This window comes from Rousettus aegyptiacus, unplaced genomic scaffold, assembly GCF_014176215.1.
Source record: "Rousettus aegyptiacus isolate mRouAeg1 unplaced genomic scaffold, mRouAeg1.p scaffold_m13_p_7, whole genome shotgun sequence".
Taxonomy (NCBI): Eukaryota; Metazoa; Chordata; class Mammalia; order Chiroptera; family Pteropodidae; genus Rousettus; species Rousettus aegyptiacus.
The window spans coordinates 13,731,187-13,754,350 of record NW_023416310.1 but is presented as its reverse complement, the minus strand read 5'-3'; the positions used below and the strand labels follow the sequence as shown (position 1 = coordinate 13,754,350).

General features: G+C 34.2%; 1 protein-coding gene across 7 annotated transcripts in view; it reads left to right on the top strand.

Moving 5' to 3' along the window:
• The window catches only part of ASXL2 (ASXL transcriptional regulator 2), a 104,213-nt gene that overhangs the window by 54,403 nt on the left and 26,646 nt on the right, over positions 1-23,164 (top strand). For 5 of the 7 annotated variants that reach the window (XM_016121741.2, XM_016121744.2, XM_016121740.2 and 2 more), the window contains 5 exons: positions 140-248; positions 3,523-3,673; positions 15,903-16,018; positions 19,301-19,430; positions 20,209-20,352. In XM_016121741.2, the coding sequence (XP_015977227.2) occupies positions 140-248; positions 3,523-3,673; positions 15,903-16,018; positions 19,301-19,430; positions 20,209-20,352 (650 nt within the window). The other 2 variants (XM_016121747.2, XM_016121746.2) reach the window with 2 other exon arrangements.

The window sequence follows — 23,164 nt, the reverse complement described above, 5'->3', positions numbered from 1 at the left end:
GTTTATAAAATGTATTTATGTCAAATGACTGTTGACCAGTTAATTTTTATCTTAGGTCAGTGTTACATTGGATATTTAGAGAGAGAAACTAATCATCGTGTTGTCTTCTTCTTTTTTTTTTCTTTTTCTTTTTTTGCAGTGGGACTTCCCCTCTTGCATGCTTGAATGCAATGCTGCATACAAATTCCCGAGGTGAAGAGGGCATCTTCTATAAGGTTCCAGGTAGAATGGGAGTATACACTTTGAAGGTAAATATTTTTGTTAGAGAGTCATTTAAAAGTAAGAACATGAAGTGACTATATCATAGAGACAGAATTCTGTTCTCAAAGAGCTTATTATCAGGAAGAGAAATAATATTTTCCACTCTGTATTCAATATATTTTTTTATTAATCTGTAACCATCTGTAGGTCAGAGAAGTAAATTTATATTTTATTCTTTATGATAACACTATCTTGAAAGAGTGAAGTGAAAATGACTTCCAGTAGCTTTATCAAGGGCTTCACAACATTTGAATAATAATGAGTGTTACAGAGGAGCATCAACCTTGATGCCTTATGTTACTTTCTCATTTAATTTTTTGTTACAATTCAGAATTGTTGCTGTTATTCCCTTTCTATAATTGAGAAGGGTAAAGTTCAGAAGATTGGATTTTTTTGTCCAGTGTTAGCCAAATCAGAACAGAATCTGAACCCAGATCTGACTGAATTCCCAAGCCCATGTTCTTTTTACCACAGCAAGCTTGCTAATTTCTGATTCCTGCACTTAGAAAGGGCCTTGATGTCAATGTCCTTTCAGTTACAAACAGGAAAACCAACTCAAATGAGCTTGAGTAAAACAATTTATTAGTTCTCATAACCGAAAGTTCTAGGAAACTCTTCCTGGGTCTAGGAGCTGAAATGATGTTATCAGGGATCGGTAACAGTTGATAACAGGGATGTTATCAGGTCTCTTACTGTCTTTGGACTTCATTCTCAGGCATGTTCTCTCATTGTACTTGACTTCATTCCCAATCCCCATTCTGCAAGCTGTATGTTCAGAGAGCCAAGAGTCATAGGAACTAAAGCAGAAGCCTTTCTGTTAGTTTTGATTTAGCTTAATTGATTTGGCTTGGCCCATGTATCAGTACCTGAATAATCACTGTTGCCGAATGTCCTGGTCTGCTTATTGGCCACACTTAGGTTCATGATCACCCTTGTCGTGAGGTTGAGGGTAAGCCCATTCAAGCTAGATAAATTGAGGAGAGGTGTTGTTTCCCAAAGGAAATTTATTAGCAGGAGAATTAATGTTGAGCATGCAATGACAATGTCCGTGTATGTGGGACTCTGTCCCCTCTTACCGTTTAGCTTTGAGCATCCATATGCTCAGTGGTTGTGTGTAGCCCACTGACTTTAAAAAGATCTTACTTACCTATATAATATCTTTTTTTATGCTTCGTTGAGCCTCCTGAGGTTACAGAGCTATAGTGCCACATAGAGCTTTCTGCATTTCTTTTAGAGTTTAGCTGTTCTCGACTTTTTATATTGTTAATAACATTTACTAAATACAGTCTTTGCTGGACACTGTAGAGGCTGTAAAGAAGGATAAAGTGTGGTCCCCAAGTTCTTGAAGCTCACATAGTTAGTGAAATAATTGCACAGTAACAAAACACTGTAATATACTGTACTATAAAGTACTATAATAGTATACAGAGATTAATTTTGAATAATGGAATTTAGAAAGTTTTTGTGTTTTGTTATTAACTTTTAAACTTGTAAGATATGAGTTGAACTTGACAGGTAAGTAATGTGAAGAAGGGCCTTCTAGGACAAGGGAATAGCTTAAGCAGAGGCACCAACAAAATGATTCAGAGTGGGTTTGGAAGCAGAGTAAATCGAGGTGGTTAGACCATGATCTGCATGTGGGCCAGCATGGTAAAGAGTAAGGGGTGGGGTGAACATTAGGTAAAGATCAAACTTTGGAGGATTTTGAAAACCCGACTGAGCAATTTGAGAGAGAAAGAGAGGAAGGTGGGGGGGAGATTATGTGTGTTGAGAAGATACCAGAGGTTTATTTTTTGGGAGCATAGCATGGTCAAATCTGTATTTAGGGAGATAATTAAGTAGAATATGTTTAGGGGTGGAGCAGGAAAACTTGTCAAAAAGATGGTTATGGAAGAGAAAATTGGCCTGAAATAGCATAGTAAAAGAAATGGAGGCAAAGGACATTAGAGAAATAAAATATGTACTTTCTGGAGCGGGTGAAAGAAGGGGTGATTCAGGGAATGAGCACTTGATCCTGGAGGGAATCACAAGTTTAAGAAAAGAAGTTAGTTATATTTGAATTTAAAATACTTGTTGAACCTTCAGGTTAAGAAGTATGGCTGACAACTAACTCTGTAAAAATTGTTTTTATTTTGAAGGTAGAATAGAAAAATATGGGATATGTATTTTAAGAAAGCATATAACAAGAATGACAGTAGAATATAAACATAAGTAGAAAATCACAGTTCCTGACTAGATCAGAGTTTACTGTCTTGGCTACATTATGAATACCAGTTGTAGGTAGGAGGGTCAGATGTCAAAATTAATTTTTATCTGATTATAAAAATTATGTGGGAAAATAAAATATTGAGAGGGAAAAGAACCATTCATAATTTTAGAACTTAGAAATAACAATGTGTTTATATGTGTATGTTTTTGTATACTACATAAATACATAGAGCTCATATTTATTGAGCTCTTACCGTATACCAGGAACTGTTCTAGGCATTTTACATTTATTAATTCATTTAATTTCAGAGTGATCTTTTAAGCTAGGTACTATTATCCTTTTGGGCAGGGAAACTGAAGCGTGAGAAGTTAAGAATTTGACCAAGGCTACACAGTTAGGAAAATATAAAGCCAGAATTTAAACCCAGAAAGTTTTAATTTCCTAGTTTTTGATCTTGCAACTGTCCTATTATATCACTCACATACTATGCTGACACAGCTATCCTTTCTTACTAACATTCTCACCATCCAGTGCAGAAACCAAAGATTCACGTGATTAAAAAAAAGAATTTCTTTTATGTTTGATTCTTGCTACTTACTGACGAATAATCAGGAACCAATTAGATTCAAATAATGCACTATCCCTTGCTATCCAGATTCTTAATTGAATTCACAATACATGATACTAACATACACAAATACATATATATTTTACATGGATGATGGATGTACACGTTTCACAATATTGTTCTTACATATTTTTTTTTATCCTGAATATTTAATCATTTACTTTTTTGTCTAATTTAAGCCTCTAGTTTTGCCTGCATGCGATTGTCATGTGAAATTTTTACCTTTGGGTATAGATGGAAACATTAGCTAATTCGACCCTAAGAAGAGAGATGACAGGAATTCAGAAAATATTGCTTGTTCTGCTATTCAATCCTATAATACTAAAAATCAGCACAATTAAGTTGCAACAATGCATATCAGAGATTTATTTCCTATTTGCTGTAATGGTAATGCTTAATCCTAATTGGATGCCTACATTTTCAGAAAGATGTGCCGGATGGGGTGAAAGAGCTATCAGAAGGTTCAGAAGAAAGCAGTGATGGTCAGTCAGATTCCCAGAGTTCTGAGAACAGCAGCAGCAGCAGTGATGGTGGCAGCAACAAGGAGGGAAAAAAGAGCAGGTGGAAAAGGAAAGGTAAATCCACCTGATCCCTCTGTAAAGTACTGAATGCTGTAGGGCATTTGCCCTTGTTGGTAGTTCCTCTTTTTTTCAGACCCAAGATCAGTCTGTTTCTTTTCCTTACCCTTTAGATCAGTACTGTCCAATCACATTTCTTGTACTCTTGGAAATGTTCTGTCTCTATGCTGTCCAACCTAGCACAGTAGCCACTAGCTACATGTGTCTAGTGAGCACTTGAAATATGGCTAGTGCAACCAAGGAACTGAATTTTTAATTTTAGCTTCAATTTATAAATAGCCACATGTGGCTAGTGGCTACCACCTTGGACAACACGGCTCTAGATTTTACCTGGGTTTATTTTCAGCTCTTGGCCATCTGTAGCCTTTTTTAGGATGCTCTGATTTTATTTGCTTTTTTAATCCTCTCTTTCCAAAATTTGAGCACTTATTACTCTAACACCTCTTTCCTTACTAGGAAAAGAATGCTTTTCATTTCTACTAGCAAAGACTAAATTTAGTCTGGTGGTCTTTGCTCTGATCCTCTGCTTGATGTCTGCCTCATAGTTTTTACCCAAAAATCTTTCTTTAAAGAATGTCTTCATTGCTGTAGCTTCCCTGGGATGGATTTTTCATTTAAGGATAGATACATCGTATTGCCTATTCTTTCTAATTATCTGTAGCTTCTTGTCAGTCTTGAAGAGGGAAAATTGTTTTTATTCAAATATTAGTAAAGTTAGCCATATATGTATGGCAAGGCAGATTTTAAGCCAGCTCATAGTGTGATTCCTTTGTAAGAATTGATACAAAAAATTTTTTTGCTCTGGACTAATTTTCCAGAGCAAAATAGACATCTAAGAGTTTTCCTAGCTTTGGATATCCTCTAAAGTGTGAGTTTTAGATGAGCTGTCTTTGGATCTAGAAGCTAGAGTTATGTTTGTTAGAATACTTGACTCATTAAGTGCCTTTAAAACTATTGATAGAGAACTATATTAGAAAAATAGTCTTCTTCATTATTATCCTTATGTTAATGAGTGTGCTACTCCTGGAGAGAATCGAGGATTTTTGCTTTAAGATCACAACCACTTAGAGAGCAACCCAGACCTCAACTGCTGGAAACGAACGAAATACAGACAAGACAGTCAGGACCTCTGACCAATATTCTGATATATATTTTTAAAGTAATCCCTGTCAGTAGTGAAAGGAGGTGTGGTCCAGGGCCTTCTATTCCTGTATGCATTAAGGACCTTTTTTGGAAGGGTGGAGCCAAACGTGTTAAGGTCTGTCTCTCCTCTGTGTCTCCCCACTTTAAACTAAAAAAAAAATAAGTTTGGATCTAAGATTAGGAACCAAGCCAAGTCATCAGGCTCGAGAAACAGTTAGAAAGGTTCATAATTTATGGATGTGACTAGAAACAGGGAAATCAGTATTAAAGGAGGCCAGACAGATAAATTGGAAACAAAATCATGGTTTTGGAGGTCTTCACTTTTCAGTAGCCACATATGCTATAGTAGCTGTTTTGAGTAGTGGCTGTTACATGGTGGTTAAAGGCTGTCTCAAAGAATTTAAGGGAAATGTTTTATGACACAGGAAGATCTAAGAAATAGCAATAGGACTTCATTGTTGGTAGCTTAATAGATTAAAATAACATAACCTTGTCCAACACTTGACATAATAATAGAAGATACCAACAGCAAGTAATAGCAAATTCAATATTGTGGTCCAGGTAAATTATTTTTGAACTACTTTTGATTCATTCTTCTAAAATTGTTAACAGTGTTGAATATTTAACCTCAGTTTACATTATGATGAGATGTTTTATAAATTTAATTTTTGATTGTAGGTAGTCTTAAACTGAGAGTAGAATGAGCAGTGTGTGGTGTTTGGAATATGGAGATGAGAAGTACACATGTCAGCATATGGAATTCGTGTTTAGCAGCTCTGATATTAAGAAGTGGATAAATACTGAGCTACCAATAATGAAGAAGGATTTAGTCTCATAGAAAGTGCTTCTGTCATTCATGAGTCATGCGCATGGCATATGGCCCAGATACGTACATTTTAGTTACGCATTTATGACTGTTTTTGTAGTCTTGTGCGTATTAAAGTGGAAAACTTGTAGTTAGCAGTGATAGTAGCAGCATGCAGCAAAGCAGTTCTAAATTAGTTGTAGTTATTAATAAAGGTAAAGCAAACTAATTGTGCCTAATCCTTTTTCTTATTTGGGGGTTTTACACTCAATCTAACATCACTTTATTTCAAATGCATGGTAAGACAGGAAGAACATCGAGATAGTATCAAAACCCACTTCCTTTTATGTACAAAAATAAAGAGCTCCGACAGCAAAACTGATAGTTCTAGTTGAAAATCGATAGAAACTTGATATAGGTATACCTTTCAGCTAAATAGGAACAGAGAATAGAATGTTGAAATTCAGTCCAATATTAAAACTAGCTTATTGATTTCCATATAAAGTGGAAGAACTTAGAAGTTTGTAGTTTTGGTTTCTAACTTTTAGACAGGAAACAGTGTTCAGAGAAGAGCTTTATGGAATTCCAAACCAAGGTAAGATGGAATAACTCCAGAAAAATGATTAAAATCAACTTTTTCTGTTGCTTATTTGAGTGAAGTTTCTGCCCTTTCTCCAAATTAAAATATAAATGTTGCAACATGAAGCAACTGCAAAAGTATTATTTTTATCTTCTGATAGAGAAAAGTTTGTTAGATTTTGGTCTGCTTTTAAAGTGTCTTAAGAAAAAAAATTATATATGTGAAATGTACCTTTTCATCTATAAGGAATTACTAATTCTTTCCAGGAGCATGATGTAATATTAATTTTACTGCTTGTCCAGAACTGAATCAAATTTGATACATATTGTGTTTGGAGTTATTTCAAATACCATAGACCTCCCAGCCTTCTAACATTATTTATATATGTGTTAAGTTACTAAATGGGGGTGATTATGTATAAAAATGTCTTCTTTAAAAAGTATACAAGGGAGAAAAACTCCTTTTAGGCAAAGTTAACTTATGTGAGGAGAGACCCTTGGGAGTGATGTTCTCTTCTCCTCTGGGGTGGTTGGTGGCTCAGTTGGAGGTTTTAGCTCTGTCATGTATTAAATATGGCTACACTACTAATACCTGGATAGTTAGGGTACCCAGAAGCAAAGGAAGGTGTTCAGGTATGGCCTCTCCATAGACTGCACTCATTGTGAGAAGAAGGGACATAGAATTATAACTAAAATGACCTGTTACTTTTGGAAATGAAATTTCTCTAAAGAAAGACTATTGTGAAAATAAAAACTCTCCCTAACGAGAGGATTTCTGTTTTTGAAGATTAAAACAATTTTGGAAACTTCAAATGATATCAGTCTTTCAGTTATTAATCCTCAACGTTATACAACTAAGTTTTAGTTTTGATATTACTGTTTCATTATTTCTGAAGGTCTCTCTAATACTTCAGAAGGGCCCATTGAATGTTTTCAGGATAAAATAAAATATTGTCAATGATTATTTACTAAAGCTTTAAATTCAAGTGTAACTAATATGACTACTGCATATGTTTTAGACTTGTTCAGCATAATAATCACCTGTCGAAATTACAGATTCTCAGTGGTATAATGTATCTGAAAAGCAGTACTTTGTGAATGTATATGCTCGGTGGTGCATAAACATCAACAACCTGAAACTATTTCAGTGAACTATGTAAAGCTGGCTCTAAGGAGCACAAGTTCTAAAATTTGTTTTAAACGTTTTTTCTGAAAACACTTAATTTTAAGCTTAAAAAGTCATTTCTCTACTAGGTTCTCCTGTGCTTTTTTGGATGACTTTTTTTTTAAAGTCAGATAATAAGTAACCACTGATTTTTGGAACAGAATTTGTTAATTTTTTGTTATGCTATATGCGTATATGAAAGCATTTTTGTTTCTAATCAGAGTATGTTTTTAAACGAGTGCTTTTAATCTATTGAGCAGTACATATTGGAAGACCAGTAGATCAAGATATAATCTTGACAAGTGTTGTTTAGGCCTTTAATTTATTTACAAAACCAAAGAAACATCTCTATCGAAACTATTTGCTACACTAGTCTTTCTCCAGTATGTACTCTTTGCCAGGTATTTGGGAAACCAGTTTGAATAAGATGTGAGCCTCACCCATATCTAGAGGTATAGAAAAATAAGCAGACCATTAGAGAATAACTTAATAATGTGTTTATATTTGTCATATTATGACAGCATTAATGAAGAGAGTAGTTAATTTTACCTGGATTTTAGTAAGCATTGTTTGAGCTATAGAAAATTTTAATATACTATCCTTTCCTCTAGTGAAGACAGTATATCATAGGAAAAACATATATGAAGGCAAGAAGGTGGAAGTATGTGTACAGTATTTTCAGGAAGCAAGAGGAAGAAAAGTTTGGTTGAAATGGGATTTATAGAAAAAGAAGGGAAAAGAAGTTGGGATCAGATTGTTAATTTTTAGTGCTAATAGGTTGTAGGAGTACATAATTTCTTAGAAAAATTAAGGTATGTGGTATGGATCAGAGAAGGGCAACACTGCTAACTCAGATTTTCATAGCCACATACCAAGAGGAACAAGATTTTGTTTCTAGACCTTTTAGTATCTGAGTTAATATACTAGCTTCTTTGATTTATTTTCTGCTCACTAGTGTTTACGTTAGTTCAATTTATTTCTAACCACTGATATATAGGTTGAAAGAATTCATTTCCATTCTACTATCTTGGTTCTTACACAGCACACTTCATTTTATTGTGCTTCACAGATATGTTTTTTACAAATTGAAGGTTTATGGTAACCTTGAGTCAAGCAAGTCTGCCATTGCCATTTTTCCAACAACATATGCTCTCTGTGCCACGTTTTGGTAATTCTCACAGTATTTTAGACTTTTTCATCATTCCTATACTTGTAGTGATCTGTGAAGTTGCTATTGTAATTGTTTATGGGCACCACTAACTCTGTCTATGTCAGATGGCAGTCTTAATAAATGTATGTTTTATGGCCACTCTACCAACTGGCTATTTCCCGTCTCTCTCCCTTTCCTTGGGCCTCCTTATTCCCTGAGATACAATAATATGGAAAGTAGGCTAATTCATAACCCTACAGTGGCTGTTAAATGTGCAAGTGAAAGGAGGAGTCTCACGCCTCTCACTTTAAATCAATGCCAGAAATGATAAAGCTTAACGAGGAGGGCATGTGGAAAGCCAAGGTAGGCCAAAAGGTAGGTCTCTTCCAGCTTATAGTTAGTCAAGTTGTGAAGGTAAGGGCAAAGTTCATGAAAATAAAACGTGCTGCTCCAGTGAACATACAAATGATGAGAAAGTGAAACAATTTTATTGCAGATATGGAGAAAGTTTTAGTGGTCCAGATAGAAGATCAAACCAACCACAGTATTCCCTTATACCAAAGCCTAAACCAGAACAAGACCCTAACTCTCTTTAGCTCTGTGAAAACCAAGAGAGGCGAGGAAGCTGCAGAAGAAAAGTGTGAAGCCAGCAGTGGTTGATTCATGAAGTTTAAGGAAAGAGGCCAACTCTGTAACATAAAAGTGCAAGGTGAAGCAGCAAGTGCTGATGTAGAAGCTGCAGCAAGTTATCCAGAAGATCTAGGTAAGGTAATTAATGACGGTGGCTATATAAGAGATTTTTGGTGTTCATAAAACAGCCTTATATTGGAAGAAGATGCCACCTAGGACTTTTCATAGCTAGAGAACTTAGTACCTGGCTTCAAAGGACAGATCGACTTGACTCTCTTGTTAGGGGCTAATGCAGCTATGACTTTAAGTTAAAGCCAGTGCTCAGTTAGCATTCCAAAAATCCTCTGGCCCTTAAGGATTATGCTAAATTTTCTCTACCTATACTCTATAAATGGAACAACAAAGCCCAATGATGGCAAATCTGTTTACAACATAGTTTGTTGAGACCTACTACTCAGAAAAAAAGATTCCCTTCAAAATATTACTGCTCATTGACAGTGCACCTGGTCACCCAAGGCCTCTGATGGAGATGTACAGTGAGATTAATGTTTTCGTGCCTGCTGAAAAACAACATCCATTCTGCAGCCCATGGATCAAGGAGTAATTTTGACTTTCAAGTCAAAAAGAAAGAAAAATGTATTTTATAAGGCTGCCGTAAATGATTCCTCTGATAGATCTGGGCAAAGAAAATTGAAAACCTTCTGGAAAGGATTCACCATTCTAGATGCCATTAAGAACATTTCATGATACATGGGAACAGGTCAACATCAACATAAACAGAAGTTTGGAAGAAGTTGATTTCAACCCTTGGAGATGACTTGAAGGGTTCAAGATGTTAGTGCAGGACCTAACTGCAGATGTGGTGGCAACAGCAAGGGAAGTAGAATTAGAAGTGGAGCCTGGAGACGTAGCAGAACCGCTGCAGTCTCATGATACGAACTTTAGTGGATGAGAGTTGCTTCTTGTAGATGAGCAAAGAAAGTAGTGCTTTGAGGTAGAATCTCCTGGTGAAGATGCTGTGAAGATCGTTGAAATGACAACAAAGGATTTAGCATATTATGTAAATGTAATTGATAAAGCAGCGGGAAGGTTTGAGAGGATTGAGTCCAATTTTGAAAGAAGTTCTACTGTGGGTAAAATGCTACCAAACAGCATTGCATGCTACAGAGAAATTGTTCATGAAAGGAAGAGTCAATGGATGTGGCACACTTCATTGTTTTATTTTAAGAAATGGCCGCAGCCACCCCAGCCTTCATCAACCACCACCCTGATCGGTCAGCAGCCATCAACACTGAGGCAAGACCCTTCACCAGCAAAAAGATTACTACCTGCTGAAAGCTCAGGTGATGGTTAGCATTTTTTAGCAATAAAAATTACTACTTGCTGAAGGCACAGATGATGAGCATTTTTTTTTAGCAATAAAGTATTTTTTAATTAAGATGTACATTTAAAAAAATGAATATTGCACACTTAACAGACTACAGTATCGTATAAACTTCTATATATACTGAGAAATCAAGATTCATGCATCTAGATGCCTTATTGCAGTGGTTTGGGACTGAATCTGCAATATCCCTAATGTTTATATATTATGTTAGAGGTGTTTATCTTAACACAAGTAAGCAAGAGAAAGTAGTTAGAACAATAAATGACAAGGGAAAACTACTTGTGTACAGGTGATCTGATTATGTATCTGACAAACTCAAAAGAATCAAAGAAGATAAAAATTGATAAATAAGGGAATTTAATAAAGTAGCAGGATGTAAGTAAAATTAGCATATGGCAACCATCCACCATAGATATACATAACACTCTATGTGTATATGTAAGAGGAGAACACATTTGCAGTAGCTACATCAACAACAAAAATTCAGATCATGACCTTTGTGTAAGATATGTGCAAAGGTGTTAGAACAACTGAATAGCCAAAAAGATGAAAGTGGATTTCTCACACAGTACTCCAGGATAAAGTCTATACGAATGAAAGATAAAATAAATGTAAAAACATGAAACCAAATACTAAAGGAAAACGTGCGAATTCCTTTTAAAACCTGAGAATAGTGAAGCTTTTCTTTTGTTTTCAGAAGCATTTTTATCCTTTGATTTAGCAAACCTACTTCTAAAAGTCAACCCATAGATACACTGTCAACAATACAAAATAGCATAGCATAGCTTAAGACAGAGCATGTCAAACTTGAGATGCTTCAGAATCACTTGGAGAGCTTATGATGCAGATTTTTGAGCTCCACCTTCAGAGTCTCTGATTCAGTAGATCTGGGCTGGTATCCAGTAATTTGCATTTCCAATAGATTTTTTGGTAGTAATAGTGTTCTAGGTAATACATCTTAAGAACTGCTGGTTCAGATGTTGTAGTAAAAAGATCGGAATACCAGAAAGAACCAAAATAGTCATCCAAGTCTGGTTGAAGAAATTATGGTATATCTGCACAATAGAAATCTGTGCAGCTGTTAAAAGGAATGTGGAAGATCTCTATATTCTGTTCTAAGATAATTCCTCAGATATAGTAATTATATTAAATAAAAAATCAAGTTGGTAGTTTATAGTACATGATTTTTTGCTTAAAAAATGAAAGTATTAAAAAATACATACTCAACACTGCTTTCACTAAAATAAAAATACAAAAAAAAAAGCAATACAAGAGAGTTGATAAAGTAGTGTAGACAAGGGAGGATGCTGGACTTAAATGAAAGAAACTTTTTTATAGCTTTATATAATTAAAACAAGTTATTAAAAGTCTAAGAATACGAAACAAAGCAAACTCAGTATATGTCAAGTTTGTTGCCTAATGACACAGGCAAGTTACTATGAGATATATCTCTTAGGTATGGGAGACGGGACACAAAGAAATCTTAAGCCGGATTCAGTATCATATTTTCAGCAATTACATTAGCATGGGTTTTTGGAAACTAGGTCTATAATAGCAAATTAATTACAGTAATGTTATTAGGAACCAAGATTATCAGGGAAGAAGAAATGTGACAAATAAAAAATCAAAAAAGTTAAGTGACAGTCATGTAATTCTAATTTGACTTTGGTATCTATCTATGCATGTATTTATTTTTTTCCTCCTAAAAAGAGACTTGTTGCAACCATTGAAAAGTCCTAGAACCTGTGGAACCCTAGTAAGCAGTGAGAACCATGAGTGTGCAGAGCATGATATTTTAATACTTTTTGCAATTAAAAGGTATCAGAGTTCCTTGGAAAAGTAGCCGATCCAATTCTGGACAAAAAAATTACACAAAATTTGCCTGAGACTCCTGTGCCAGATAGTATGGAAGCAGTCAGATGCTGCTGGGGCCATGCCCCAAAGATGGTTTACAACTCGAAGGAGCTCCCACTATCCCAAAAAAGGGCAGTTAGAGTGCCAAATTTATAATGGTTGCTTTTGATTTAAACATTTCAAGTATGTAAACATCTGTGAGTTGAGAATACTTTAAAAAAGAAAATCAGTTTTAGGTACTGTAGTAGTTTTCTGAGGCTGCTGTAATGAATTACCGCAAACTTAGGTGCTTTGAAGCAACAAATTTGTTTTGTCATAGTTCTTTAGGCCAGAAGTCTGAAGTCAAGGTGTCAGCAGGGCTGCACTTCCTACTGAGGCTTTAGGGGAGAAATGTGTTCCTTGTATTTTGTAGCTTCTGGTGGTTACTAACTTGCCTTGTGGCCACATTACACTGTTTTCACATCACCTTCTCCTCTGTGTCTCTCTACTCTGTGTGTCTCAGGACATTTGTCATTGGAATTAGGACCCACTGGGATAACCCAGAGTGATCTCTCAAGATCCTTAACTATATTATATCTGCCAGGACCCTTTTTCCCAATAACCTAACATTCATAGGTTCTGGGGCTTAGGACATGAACATAACTTTTTGGTGGCCACCATTCAGTCCACCACAAGTACCCACTCATTCTGAAAATAAATACCAAGTTTAAGTCTTGGCTGTGCTCCTTACTAACTGTGTCCTTTGGCAAGCCAATTAAATTTCCTGATGCGTAAAATTTAGATAATATCACAATATGCACATGAATGTCTGTTTTTTATTTATTTATAACTATGTGTTAGAAATCTTTTCATATTTTTATTTGCATAGAGAAATATCAATATGGATATTTAGTTATCTCAGAGGGTAGAGGAGTTTGGTGGGGTAGCAAGGAAACTTGTAACCACCTTAGAGGGTAGTTACAAGAGTTCAATGAAATCCTGTTCAAATGAACCTAGCTAGCAGAGATTGCTAGATACATGGAAGATATTTAATTCTTTATTGCTCTAATACAATTAGTGTGTCTTTGAAGACAGTGTAGCCCTTAAAGGACTCACAGAGAGATGTTTCTCAAGGTATGTTTAAATCTTGTTTGCTGTTTGTAGTTCTGAGCCTTTAATATTTTAAAGTCAGAACAAAGTTTAAGTTTCATAGAAATTATGAGACCAGTACTTGGCATTAAGTCAGCTCTGGGGGATGAATGTTCTTCATTGGTGGGTCTTGGAATCTGCATGATTTAGTTCAGTTGGCTTTGACATAGGTGTGTGATTGCATTTGTTAGAAAGGGCTTTTGCCTTGAGGGGAAACATTCCAAACAGTGTGCCCTGGTGATTACAGATAGCTTAATGTCTCTTTTTCAGGCTGCGAAGTAGAAGTTTTACATTCTCTAATGAGGTTATTTTGGTTGTTTGGTTTGTTTTCTGTTTATTTTCAGACAGTATTTGAGGCAAGTGAGGAAGTGTATATTCTCAGATTTATGCAAAACATTAAAAAGAAAATAATAAACCTAGTTAATAGTTTTAAACTTTGTTTTCATTATGTCCCTTTGAAAACATTGCTCAAAGCAGAAAGACAATAACAAGTATTGGCAAGGATGTAGAGTAACTAGAAGTCTTATATATTGGTGGAATTAAAAAATAGTGTAGCCATTTTGTAAAACAGTTTGGCAGTCTCTCAAAAAGTTAAACATAGAGTTACTGTAAGACGCAGCAATTCCACTTTCAGGTATGAATCCGGGAGAATTGAAAACATTTCCAATAGAAAATTCCACTAATGAATACATGTCATTGTTCTTAAAGGCAAAAAAGTGTATGCATTCAATGGAATAATATTTGTTGATAAAAAGGAATGAAGTTTTGATACCTACTCTAACATAGATGAACCTTCAAAACATGGCTAAGTATAAAAAAGCCAGTCACAAAAGAGCACATATTATATGATTCCATTTATATGAAATGTCCAGAATAGTCAGATCCATGGAGACAAAAGTAGATTAGTGATTGCTGGGGACTTAGGGGCATAGTTTAGGGGAAAGAAGAGTGACAGCTAACCAGTATAGGGGTTTTTAGTGGGTTATGAAAATTGATTTGTGATGGTTGCACAACTTTGCAAATATATTAAAAGCCATCGAATTTTACACATTAGGTGAATTGTATGGTATGTATAAATTACATCTCAGTAAATCTGGTATTTTAAAAATTATTCAGCATCTAAGTGTAGAGGGTGTATGGTTTCTTTTCATTGCTCAACCATCTCCAGAATTATTTAACTTTATTTTTGTGTGATATAGTACAATGAACTTTTTCTTTTTCGCATGTAATCAATTCTTTCCCATGTATAAACTATATCACAAGGGTTAGGATACAAAGCTAAAATCACGTAGCTAAGTCATCTTCTTAATATTTTCTGCTCTTGTTCTCTTTAAGTGTTCTCTCCTGTGTACTCCTTTCGTGGGATAGCTAAGAGTCATTGAAATGCTGTATTCCAAAACTTGTATATTCCAATCAAACATGTTTCTGCATTTTCATGTTAGGTAGCTGCCTACCAACATACTTTATATGGTATCTTAAAGCTCTTTAACCATACCATGGGATGTCATTTTGCTATCCAACCATTTTCAGTCCAACTACTGTGAAAGGAGAAAGCATTAGTAAACATGGAGTCTTTAAAGTTATCACTAGCAGTAGTGACTATTATTTTTATTAAATAGTCCGAATCAGCAGTTTATCTCATACATAATACACTGTCAAACTTTATAGAACATAAAGATCAATTACTTTTTATTGTAAGTGGTATAGGCTCTTCAAGGGGAAGACCCTCCACATAAGACCAAAATTTGGCTATGCTATGGGGTATAAAACAGCTAGTGATGAAGTAGAGAGTGGTTATATTTTATAAACTACATTGCTTCCATTAGAGAAATCCTAAAGTGCCCTCTTAATACAGGTAGGCCTAAAACTATTGATTTTAGAGATGAAGGAATATAAGTATTAAAGCTATGGTAGAGTTTTTGAGGTGGAATGGTTTTATTGCCTTTATTTTAAAAATAGGGAAAACTGGGACCCATTCATCAATCCAGGGCCCTTTCACTCTATCATATTGTCATTCAGTTTACCTTAGGAACACACATATTGTCCAACAGGCTAGAGAATCTTTTCTAAGTTTTATCTAACTTGATGAATAATGGTTTATAGTCTCTTTCCCACTTCTTCAGTCAATTCTTTTGAAAAATTTAAGAATGAATAGTAATGAATACTAACACCCATCCCTTTCCCATCCTATCATCCTTCACTAGAGCTTTCTGAGGAAATAAACTGAAAAGGGAGGCTGTTTGCCATAGAACTCCAAAAAGAAGATCCTTCCCAAAAGTGTTTGGTCACAGTTCTTAATACAGGTAGCAGCATACGATTGGGGAAGGAATGGTGCGTGATATCAACTTTGATAACGCAGTTTTTCATTGTCATTTTTCCCCCTAGTATCGTCAAGACCGTCACAGCCATCCTCTCCCCAGTCAGGCTGCCCGTCACCCACCATTCCTGCAGGTAAAGTCATTTCTCCATCACAGAAGCACAGCAAGAAGGCACTAAAGCAGGTAATCATGCTAGTTTGTGTTTATCAGAAGTCTTATCTCCTACATTAAAAATGCAAGACTCTGGCAGCCATTGAAAATTTTTTGAACAGAAGGACATTATATCCTTTTAAAAAGGAGAAATTTTATTCGGTTTCCCAATTTGGATTTAATAATTTATGCACCTCTCAGTTGCTGGTTTGTGGTAGATACTTTTTTTTTTAATCACATTTTAATTTGTTTCTAATTTGCTAAGAGGTTTTCGTTTGTGTGTTTGTTTTTTAAATTATAAATAGGAATTGAATTTTTCAGGTTTGTTTTCTTCAGCATTTATTAAGACGATTTAGGTAGCTTTTCTCTTTAAATCTATAGAATTCCATGGCTAGATTTTCTAATGCTAATCTATATTTAGCTCTCTAAAATAAACTATATATTTGTTACATATTTTTAAACATGTTATGGAATTTTTAAAAAGATTTTAGCTTGGATTTTTCTTTTTCTTTCTTTTTGTACTATCCATGAACAGTTTGGAACCAGGATTGTTCTAGCATCATAAAATAAATCATGTAGCTCTGTATTTTTCTAGATTCTTGGAAAATTTTGTAGAATTTATTTTTTCCTTAAAAGTTCTGTAAATCTTACCTTTTAAAATTGTTTTCCTAGCATTTTAGTTTTGTTTTATCTACCTTTACTAGTCTCTTGATTTTCTACTTTTTGAGCCAATTTTGGATTACTTTTTTTAGAAAAGGTCCGTTTCACTGATTTTTTCCAATTTTGGTCTAAGGTTGTGCATAGTATTCTTTGTCTTTTCTTTTTGTTTCAATATTGTTTATTTGTAATGTATCTTATTTTTTCCTATTGCTACTTGCCAGTGGTTTGTCTGTTTTGGGGGGCTTTTTGAAGAACTAGCTTTTGATTTTTTTTGAAATTCAAATGGTCAGTAAATGTAAACTCACTAGTAAATAAAGAAACAAAATAATAGACTTCTTTTAGTATACAAATTTTATATCAAGCACTGACAAGTTTATGGGAAAATAGCTACTGGTGGTTTGCTGATGAAATATAAATTGTTATATAGTTACTTTGGAGAGAAATTTTGTAATATCTATTAAAATTTTAAATGCGTATACTTCATGGCTAAGCATTTGAACATTTTGAAACTGATGTTAGAAAAATACATATATATAAACACACAGAACAATATTTGCATTAAAGTTTATAATAGCAAGAAGTATGCAAAAATCCTAATACATATCAATTAATGAATTCCTTAATAAATAATGGCATATCTAAATGCTGGACAGTTATGCAAGATTAAAAGTTTACTTTGTAATGAGGTTGTTCTGTATGTATAGACATGGAAATGTCACACTATAATGCTGAATTGTTAAAATTAAGTTGTGTTATGACATGTGGGGCAGATACCATTCATATAGAAAATACACATTCCCATAAGACTATATGTTTTAATAGAAACATGAACATGTATATACAAACAAGATAATGTAAGTGTTAAAAAAGCTTAACAAGGAAAAATAAATTGATGACTGATTACTTCTGAGGATTAGGAACCAAGACTGAGTGGGGGAGTCAAAATAAAATTTTCAAAATTATGTAGATCTTAAAGTGTTTAAACCCCAAAAGTGCTTTTTAAAAAAGATATCAACAATTTGATAATATCATTACTGCCTACCTGGGTATCCTGTAACACTTAGAGTTTTATAAGGTTTGGGGAAGATTTTAGAAAGTATAAGGTGCTTTTTTCCACAGGGAAAAAGGAAATATTTTCCTAAACCTTGTTAGCTAATTCATGACATATATATTTATTTTCTTTAGGGAACACCAATATTAGAAATTGTGTAAATTAGATTACGGCTTTCATAGTATTAGGTGAGAAAAAATTACTTAAATATAAGATATCCTTTACTATAATGAAGGTTTATTGATGTTGTTTGTTTTTTAACAATGAGGGAAGGAAAACTGAGTATGTACAGTTTTTAAATAGAGAGACTGTAAGTTATTCTATTTCCATCATGTGTCTCGATTTATATGATCACAGAAGAAATAGATGAGATCAAATGGTTCTATTGAAATTTTGCATTAACCTAGAATGACCTGGATACTGTGAGTAGCAAGAAGTGCTACCTAGGAAGCCTATGAACATTTTCTGTTTTGATTGCAGAGAATGAGAGATAAGCTAGAGTCGATGATCAGACAACACTGACATTGTTTTACACACTGTGCTTCTGCCTCACCTATTATAAATGCTGTAGGGAATGTAAGCCAGATACCTGGCTCTCTCAGTTCTTTTCTCCATTGACAGCTTAGATAAAGGAGATGAGCTGTTGCCACTGTGTCTTTATAGCAGAGCCAGAGATATGTGTGAAAATAAAGCAGGAGAAAACTATATTGTGAAGAGGTCATGGGAAATAGGTAGCCAGTTATTTCACACTTTTCTGCTTGATAGTCTTGAAGGTTAAAGCTTGAATTGGCAATTTAGCAAGGTCATAGATTTTAACTTTTTCCTGGAATGGAGCTTTACTTTCTTAGTTTGTCTTTTTTTTTAAAATCATAAGTTAAAAAGTGGCATTTATATAGCTTCATGATTAAATTCTGGGAAGTTATTTATCTTTCTGTTCACTCTAAATAGTTTAGTTTGGTATATTCTATAAACTAAGAACATCATAGAAATAGAAACATTCGGAAATAGCCAGAAGGAAGGGACCCCATTATTCTTAGAATTAGTATTTTCTAATCTTCTCTTCCTTCTATTTACTGCATTGCTATAAATTGCTGAGATTTTGTCATTGGGCCAAATCTTATTGCTCTTACACAAGTTCAAACTCAAATAGTTGTTCATTACCTTTCATTTAACTGTAGCACCTCTGAAACATACATAAACTAAATATTACATTTCTACATAGAGTTGATGCAAATGGAATTCTTCTTGGTTTCAGGTCTATAATTTTATTTCCAGAAATGATTGGAAACTACAAGTATGGAAAGTCAATGGCTTACTGGTGATTTTTAAGCTCTAAAAAATGTTAGTGACTATTTCCGTATTTATATAAAGGAGTAATACTAGCAAAAAATATCCAAACTCTTAAGAGGATCATTTAGGCCTTCTGTTTGTTTAATCAGTTTAATTTAGTTTTTTTGTTTGTTTGTTTGTTTGTTTACTTTGATAGATTTCAAAGAAATTGGATGATCAGCATGCTCTTTACCACTTGTAAAGAAATCATTTACTTTTTGTTATTACTAAAAACTGATTTGTTTTGTTTCTTATAGTCAATTTTCTCTTTATAGGCTCTAAAACAGCAACAGCAGAAGAAGCAGCAGCAGCAGCAACAATGCCGGCCAAGCATGTCCATATCCTCCACCCAGATTTCTCTGAAGACTGTCAAAACAGTCAGCGACTCTGTAACTGCCAAACCTGGTAGGTAGACTATGTGTCTTTTCAATGGAAGTTTCTTTTTCTGATATTTTTGTGTTGACTTTTCAATTTTTATACTTTGTCACTTATTTTTAAATTATTATATTAATTTAAATAATCCTCATGCCTCCAAATCATTAGTAGAAATCCTTCCAGGGTAAGTGGAAAATGTATACAAGATAGTAATGCGGTTATTAAAAAATACATGAGTGGGGTTTGTATGTTAAAATGAGATCATTAACTAATTTCCAATATGTCTTATCTAATATTTGGAAGCCTCTAATTAGTAACCTTAAAAAACTGATGTTTTTTGATACAAAAGATGCTCAAACTGAACTCTTCACCACTCCTCTCCTTTGAAAGGTTTTCCTAGGAGTACACGCTGCCTTTCACTTTCCATTGGACATATCTACAGACCTTTGGATTTTTTGTCATAGTTGCTTGTTTTGTTTTTAATCTAAACCGATCTAGGTACACACTTTGTGTTTTACTACACAGCTCATTTTGACACCAGCTGATTATATGGGCCTGCCAGATTTAAACTGTCTTGCAGAACTTTGCATTTTCGTTAGGAAGGATGTTTACCACTAGAAGCACATAATGTGCCGGAAGAAAGGGATTTTATTTTACTTTTTGAGTCCTAGTTCTCAGACTCAAAGCACATTTGCAAGGTCACGTTGCCTCATACATAACTCCTCTTAATGTTGAATGATTTAATTGTTTGATTAATTGATTTCTCTCAATAACCTCAATTTCACCAGTCTATATATTTCTCCCCTAGCTATATGGGAAGGAAAACAATCTGATGGACAGTCAAGCAGCCCACAGAACTCAAACTCTAGCTTTTCTTCTTCAGTTAAAGTGGAAAATCCTTTGCTAGGCTTGGGGAAGAAGTCATTCCAAAGATCTGACAGACTTCACACAAGTAAGTTACAAACATGGCAATTCTCATGCCTTAATTTATCAACTGTGTCTGAAATTTATCAGCTCCTTCACTTAATTGTTACTTACTGTGAGGTCTTGACTGTCTCCATGTTCTTCTTGTTCTTCCCTTATACTTTTTTTCAGATTAAGATCTGTTATCAGCTACTTTGTCCTTTATTCCTTTTTCCGACAATAGGTTGCTTTGTCCAGCATTATTTATGTTTTATTTCTAACTAGTACAGAAAAGTAGAAGGGCTTATAATTAAACATGGCAAACTGAACCTTTTTTCTTGCTTCCTCTGAGCCTCACTAAAATGAGAATACGGAAACACAAAAGATTAAATCCACAAGGGCGAAAAAAAGACAACAGATGGGCAGGCAATGCCAGCCATTTTGAAAGATGAAAACCGGATGGAGTTTTTCACAGAGCTAAGGAACAGATGCCAGTAATAAGCAAGCCAGTTAAGGCTGCAGAATACCAGAAAAGTTCCAAAATTGGAGTTATCATGTATCATAGCAGAGAAGGGTGAGACATGAGGTTGAAAAAAGAAGGACCTTCTTTGAAAGTTAATAAGAAGCAATTTGATAGCTCACCCTAGTAGGAGACAGGGGGTTTATTTTGAAGTGAAACCATCCAGATTTCAAATTCAGAGATACTCTACATAGGTGAAGGCAGACAGTGAGGCAATGTACTGAAATTAGGGAAATCAAGTAAAATACCAATACTGACTAGTGATCCTCTTGCTTGGCTGCCAGTATTAATGAGGCATATTTCTACCACCACTACTTCCTTCTTCCTCCCCACCTGTGCTCTAGCAGGAGACTGGTGGATTGGTACCTAAAAAAATTGAATAAACTCAGAAAAAAGTCTGCAGGCAAAGTTATAGATTCCCAACTAAACAGAGATCATCTTGATCACACTGCTGTGGAGCTCATCAGCCTATGAGACCCATCCATGCATTCAGAATTTGCAGTCAGCCTAGGAAGTGCCTATCTTTTACTTAATGATTACCAAGGATCATTTTAGAAGAAAACCTCCATCATAAGAGACAAAATCTGAAATATAGACTCCAAAGAAACAGAGACAATTCAGAAGGAGAAAATTTAAAACAAAATTTATAACTTTTTGAACTATAATATCCAGAAAAAGAAATGAAAGATGATATTGCACCAATGAAAGAACAGAATACTGTGTTAAAAAAAATCATAAAACATGATATTAAGTTACATGATAATAGAAATAAAATGTTCTAATAGAGATACAAAAAGTTAAAGGTGATGAAATTTCCCAGAACATAGGTCAAAAGAGAGTTTTAAAAGGAGAGAAGAGAGAAGGTAAGAAAATTGGAACACCAATCTAGGCTATCCAATATCTTTAATAGTAGGACTAGCAGATATTGAAAAGGAAGTATGAAAGATAAGAGAAGTAATACGAGAACCTTTCATAGAATTGAAAGCCGTAGATTCCAGGCTGAAAGTACATAATTGATATCAAAACATGAATAAAAAGAAACATTCCCAGGCACATTCTTTTGGAATTTCAAAACACCCAGGATAATGAGAAGATTCCAAAAAAATCTCCACAGAGAAAAAAATACTTTACATATAAAGATTCAAAAATTAGGATGGCAGACATCTCAGAAATATAGAAGCTCAAAGAATGTGCAGCATTGCTGGCAGAATTCTAGGGGGAAATTATTCTATATTCATTTATTATTCCAGACCCTTCCAAACTATTAAGTTTGAGAATAAAATTCATAATATTTTCAGTCAACTTCTTTCTGGTTTGATTATAGGTGGCATTATAAACTAGTGTACTTTTTCTTAAGAGACACTATCTGTCATAAACTGAATATACCCTTTGATCTTCAGTTCAACTGCCAAAGATTAAAAATATGCATTTATTAAACAAATACTTACAGAAGATATGCTAATATGCCAAACCCTGGTTTAGGGCCCGAGAGACATGGCGATAAACAGAACAAGTTTTTCCTTTTGGAACCTCTATTTAATTTCAATTCAGTTGAAGTCCCAATTTCAGTATCTTCATTCGATTAATGTAGAAATGTGGGTGTACAAAATTGAGAAATTATGTACTGAGAATTAAAAACTTCCATACAAAACTAGTAAAAATTAACTATTAAAAAAAGAAGACATAGTTTATCTAAGTTTGACCTAATGGTCAAAAAGTAAATGAAAGTTCTTCTTTCATGCAAATACGCATTAAAAGAAACAGCATGGGAATTTTACAGCATTTTACCACAATGAGTACTTTCCAAACATGAAAGAAACTGTACATTTTATGTAAAATATAAGTGATAAAACTGAATTAGTAATTTACATGAAATTATTTTAGTTACCATTGGTATAGTTTGTTTTAACGTCAGTGAGATCAATAGTTGTGTTATATATTTTTACATCCTATATTCAATCAGAAGAATAAATGTAGCTCACATTTCAAGTATAATATAATAGAATAAGGCAACCTATACTTAAAAAAAAAATAAGGTCAACTTTACCAAAATTAGAAGACTTAAACTTTAAATTTTAAAAATCGAGCTACTTTGAGGCATGGACAAGTATTCTCAGGGCACTGTTTACCAGAATAATTTACAACATCTCAGTTTCACTTAAGTTAAAATTTAACTAAAGTTTGAATCAGATGTGAAGGTACACCATCAATGCAGAAAATGATAAAAACTATTCAAGGAATGCTAACACTCCCATACTATCAGTTAGATGGCAGAGGGAAACTAGGATGTTGCTTTCAGGTATATAGAGGCATTGCAACATGGGTATACAACTAAAAAACT